General features: G+C 40.2%; 1 protein-coding gene across 1 annotated transcript; it reads right to left on the reverse strand.

Annotated features, from left to right (window-relative positions):
• Positions 1 to 1,633: 1,633 nt before the first annotated feature.
• MYCBP (MYC binding protein) lies at positions 1,634 to 4,971 on the reverse strand (the record flags this gene model as incomplete). The annotated part of the gene is made up of 3 exons (XM_010088043.1): positions 1,634 to 1,727; positions 4,085 to 4,214; positions 4,923 to 4,971. Coding segments are annotated over 3 exons (224 nt in total), but the record flags the coding sequence as incomplete, so codon positions are not given.
• Between the last annotated feature and the right edge of the window lie 593 nt (positions 4,972 to 5,564).

A 5,564-nucleotide genomic window follows, 5' to 3' on the forward strand; every position in this document is an offset into this window, starting at 1 on the left:
GAGCAGGGGCGCAGGCAAACACGGGCCTCTCCTTCACTCCTCAGGAAAGGCTCACAGGGCCAGACTGCTCTCAGCCACGAAACGCGCGGGTGGGTATGACCGCCCTCGTCCCCGAGGCCTCGGACAAGGAGTGCTTCTGGCCTCGGGACACCTTACCTTACCTGCCTGCTGCTGCTGCAACAAGATGCGCCCCCGAACAGCATTTCTGTCTTCCTCCAGCGACACGACTCGCAGCACAGGTTCAGCTCTAGGAGGCATTTCCACAGCCTTATCCTCTCCCTACCTGCTGCAACTGAATGCTAGGTGCGTGTTCTAACTCACAGTCGAGCTTTGTTCTCTCCTTTGTTGCAGGCAGCAAGGCATTTTTCCTGTTTGGATTTTTTTTCAGGGGTTTTGTTTGTTCAGGGTGGGGGGGTTGTGTTGTTTTAAAGATTTAACACTGTTTTCCCCTCATTTAGCTCTATTCTGGTCTCTGTAGATCAATAATAGGTACAAGTAGTAAGGTAAGCAACTATTGCATTCAGTAGCTGTTGATTTCAGTTCATACATCGCCTTTAGCAGAAGTTTTGATCCATTCCACCACACCTGTAAGACAAGCTGCAAAATCCATCCTAGAAACAAAGAAGTTAAACTAATAGCCAGTAGATCTAATATGTAATACAGCTACTTTCCCCCCCCCCCCTCCTTGCTTTATTTTTCCTGTCATCACTTGCCTTTAAAGTACCTTGTTTAGGATAGAAGACAAAGGCAGCTCTTTAAAATGTATCTTTTTTTTGGTAAAGGACAACTTTGCATTTGAGAAGAATTGTGAGGCTGATGCAGGGAAATAGGGGCCACAGAACACAGAAGCAAAATTAGAAGTCACACACACACACCCCCCCTTCCTTGGATTTTCTGCCCTGCCTACATTTTCTTTTCCCCACTAGACTAATCAGAAAGCAGAACTCCCTGCATTGTACTCTTACATGCCCCAGTCTGATTACACAGGACAGCCATTACAAGTAAAAATTCTGTATTCTGTTCAGAACTGGCCAGGCACTACTGGGATCAACACTTCAAGGCCCAGTTCTGAAACGAGATCAGACATGAACTGCATGGAAATAGTTACACCTCATGCAAATTAAAAAGTGTTAAGAAAAAAAGGTACTGCATCTCTAACATTGTGCTATGTCCATCACTTAACATAACTATACCTGTTCATTTGTGCCCCTCTGAGTAGACAGTTACCCTATCACCTTCAGCAGAAGCCTAACCTCAGTGCTGAGTACCAACTCAAAACATACCTTGGAGGTCCTGCTTTAGTCTACAGTTGGTCCATCTGTGTCATGTCACCCCTTGCAGATAAAATAAAAGCAAGAGAGAGATCAGCAGCTTAACAGGACCATTGACCACGATGTGAAATTTACACAAAGTCAGCAGGCACAGTCATCTACAAGGTAATCATAACTATCACCTTTTCTTAAACACAGAAAGCAAGAAAGTTGGCCAGTATGCTCAAACTCAGTTGCTGCTGCAACTGCACAAAAACAGCTGTACACTCACAATATTGCATTTTTTTCTTTAAGATGATGAGGTAACAAAGTAGACATGCAGAGTTCATGCAGCATTCACACACACAAAAAAAGGACTGCAGTTCTCAGGAAGCCCTTTATTAAGTCATGGCATTAAAGGAGAAACTACTGTTATTCACCATGCTTCTCCTCTCGAGGTGGTTCGTAATGAGCCAGCTGTGGATTTAAAGAGAGGAATTAGTTAGCTGCAACATTTCAGAGACACTTGCTACATTAAGAAATGTAGGAAAAGGTTTGGTCTGGAAGTGTTCCAATTACTTTGCAAATTTTAATCCATCACATATTTATGCAAGTCCATTTTCAAGTCAGGCAACAAAGTAACATCGCTTTGTCATACTGTGTAATCATGCTGCTATAACAAGGGGGCTTTTCAAATGCACTTTCAAGTGTATAGGTCTTGCTCTTAATTCTTCCCTGTTTCTTGTTCTAGGTCTCATTATTCCTCATCTCAAATAGCAGCTGATAATCATCAGTGCCTTACAAGCTTTGATTTCTCTGAAACATGATTAAATGAAACAGTCATTCTTACAGCAACAGTACCCAAACTAACATTTCCTGTAATAGTTCTCACTGTCATTGGGCTTTGTCCTATTTGGACGTAACACTTTCTGGAGAGTATGGCCTAGGCAACCATGCACTAAAGTATGACCTTTACTTGTAAAGTTATTTCCAAAGAAACATAGGAATGTGTTTACTTGACCTCAGTTACATTAAAAATAAGTTCAAGCTTCACAATTAGTTCAAACATTAGGACTGACTCCCTGAAGTATGCCAGTCCAGTTTCCTCAATTAAGATTCTTCCCCTCTCCTGCAAATTGCAGAGTAGGTTAAAAATAAAGTACATCAAATAAATTAAAATACCCATGTGTTTCTCATAGCAATGCTAAGTTACAATAATCACTATGGCACTAACAAGAACCATTAAAATAGCATTTTGTTGCTACTGTAGATTTTACCAGAAAGGACGGCCAGTACACAATCCAAAGTCAGTCTTCTTTTCCACAAAGGAGCTAACTATTGACTTCCTGCCCCTGGCCTCACCCAAATACCTAACATTCTGACCAATAAATGTAAGGAAAAGAACAGATCTTCATTGATGAATGCAACAGAAGAACACCACCTATCTGGACATGATTCAAGTTACCAATAAATGCAGAGTTAAAGGCATAGCAAAAAAGACAAGCAGTAGTCTTCTCCTTGCATTCTGTCCATGTGAACTTCTACACTATGTCAGAATGACAGGCAGAAGATGGGAGTGGAAAGAAAGGCGAAAAAAACCCACCAAATACCTTAATACTGGAAAACACAAAATAACAGTTATCATTTGAAGGCTGAAGAAGGTGAAAGCACAAAAAAAACCATGATTATGGAAAGGCTTACTTTCCCGGAACAAGTTTTGACTTCTTTAAAAGATTTTTTTAAACAAAGACCCAGGTTACTCTGCTTTCACGTATCTACGTACTATCAGTTGCATTTTTAAGTCAGCTACACCAAGTGAACTGCTGGTCTATGGCTACTCCCCGTAAAATTCTGCTCTTTGCCATATTTCCCAGTGAGAAGTAACAAATGTAGCTGTAAGGACTCACAGTGGGTAACAGAGAAGGAAGAGAATTACTGGGACCGCAAGAGGGGACTCCAGATGAGAAACACAAAGGGGCAATGCCCAAGAATCCCTTCTCCCAACACTAAGGTGGAGTGGCTGTCTCCCAGTAAAAAAACCCATAGGGATGTTCACACTTAACAACAGCCATCCTCCTCCAACAAATGCACGGAAACCTGTAGCAGCACATAAGCTACTAGCTTACTAAGGTTCTCAAAGGTTTCCTTCTTCAGTGTTGTTAGGCTTACAGTCAGTGCCCTCTGGTAAGGGGAAGGTGTTCACATCTCACAGCTGTTTCAGATAGCCTGTAGACCCCTTAAAGAATAGCTCTGCCTTAGCTAGCACTTCAGATCTGCTGTTGTTGCAGACAGAGGAATACCAGGGTTGTTTTAGCTGAAAAGCGCAAAGTACTGTTCCACATGGATACGTGGTTCCACATGCCTCCACTGGTAACATCCTGCCACATGGAAGTCTGTGCCAGGTCACACAAACTAATATATAATATTCCTCCTTCGGTTTCCCTTCTGAAAGACTTTATAATAGACAGATCATTTGTTTTCTTTTTCAAAACAATTGTGGAAGCATGAGCTGCATAACATCAGACAACTTAAGCACATCCAGACAGGAACAAATGAAGACATGGGATTAGCCTCAATAACATATACTTTCACTAAATAAATAAAATCTCTAGTTTAGCGATACTATGATATGTTATAGAATACAAGAAGCATCCCATCCAAAAAAAAATTTACTACGATGAATCCTATCAGCTTTCATCAGCCACAAGGCTGAACAATGCAACAACATTTATCAGTTACTCTAATGGAAGAAAGTTAGCTGTATTCTAAGTATTAAAATATTCTTCTTGTTGTGTAGTATAGAACAACTGAGGAACACCTAAGTAGACTTTTACCTCGGTTTTCAGTTTTTTATTTTCTTCCAACAGAGCTTCGTATTTTTCTTTCATCTCTGCCACTTCCAAGCGAAGTGCCTCTACTTCTGGATTCTCAGGAGCTGAAGCTCCCAGATGATGCTTCAGAAAGCTGATATTTAGATGTTAAGTATTTCTTCAGTTACATAAAATACTGCATTTTAGTTTTAACACTTACAATGAAATTACTGCTGCAATACACGTGACCGAAATTGCATTAAACCACTTAAGATTACTACAGTGCTCTTCATCCTACAGGATGAAGTTACAAAAATAAGAAAGCTTTTCAAATTCATCAATACATTCCTCAAAAAAAATAAGAAAACAAAAAAACATCAGTACACACAGGACAAATTCTCATGTTTTACTATACCCTCCTCCTCTTTTCCTCTCTTAAACACTGAAGTTTTGAAGATTTAGAAGGAATAGCCAAATGACAGAAGCAATAGCCAAAACAGGAAGGCTGCGTAAAAACACCGAGAAACAAAAGACATTCTGTCCCTTCTTGTATTATAAAAATAAAAGGAATTGTTAAGAAGCCAACTTCAGAAGCCACAGACACTGTGAGTACTCAGATCTAATGCTGCAGGTCTACAACACTCTGTAATGGCCAATTACTTAGCTTCATAATTACTGGCATACTGATATGCACAGTTCTGCTGCATCCTGTTCTGTTAGCTTGTAAGAATGCAATTATTAGCTAAAATGCATCTGTAAAAGCCATGTTCTCAAGGTAAGTCCTCTAAACCTACAAGTCAGAAGCAGTATGCTGCTTCGCATCAAGTCTCTACGAACAAATCACAGAAGAGAAAAAGGATACTCCAGTGCACTATTTGGTTTCTCTGGCTCTTCATATAAGGCTACCAACACTGCAAATAGAAAATATTAAACAATCGCAAGAAGTTCATGCAACTTCAAGTTTTTAAAACATGTACCAACAGTCAGAGGGCACACAAGTTGCATGGCACACATACAGCACATATTCCTGTTAAACAAGATTTTCACCTATATATTTTGATGTAATAAGGTCTGTTGTACAGGAGGGAACAAAGCATCCCACCCAGTAACAGCTAGAGAGAAGTTTTGTTAATCTCCTAGCCACAATCTTTGGCTATTCCAGAATGGAACACAAAACAGCCTAGACAATTTTTACATATTCCATGTGCAACTGTAGTATTGGCTTTTATCACCAAAATTGAAATTCTAACTATTTTGAGACTCTCCCTTCATAAACCATTACTGCCACTTAAGCTACATCTTTGAACCACAGGACAACATCAGCACTTCCGTGATTTTCAACATAAAAGCAAACCTCCATTGAACACCTACAGTTACAAAACTAAATGGCTACACTACTACAGAGTGCCAGGGAAGCCAAGTACAAGCAGCAGTACCCTGACAGCTTAAATAAAACTAGCCGTACACATCCCAACTCCATATCTGGAGAACTCAACCACATGAA

This window comes from Pterocles gutturalis, unplaced genomic scaffold (genome assembly GCF_000699245.1).
Source record: "Pterocles gutturalis isolate BGI_N339 unplaced genomic scaffold, ASM69924v1 scaffold49151, whole genome shotgun sequence".
Classification (NCBI taxonomy): Eukaryota; Metazoa; Chordata; class Aves; order Pterocliformes; family Pteroclidae; genus Pterocles; species Pterocles gutturalis.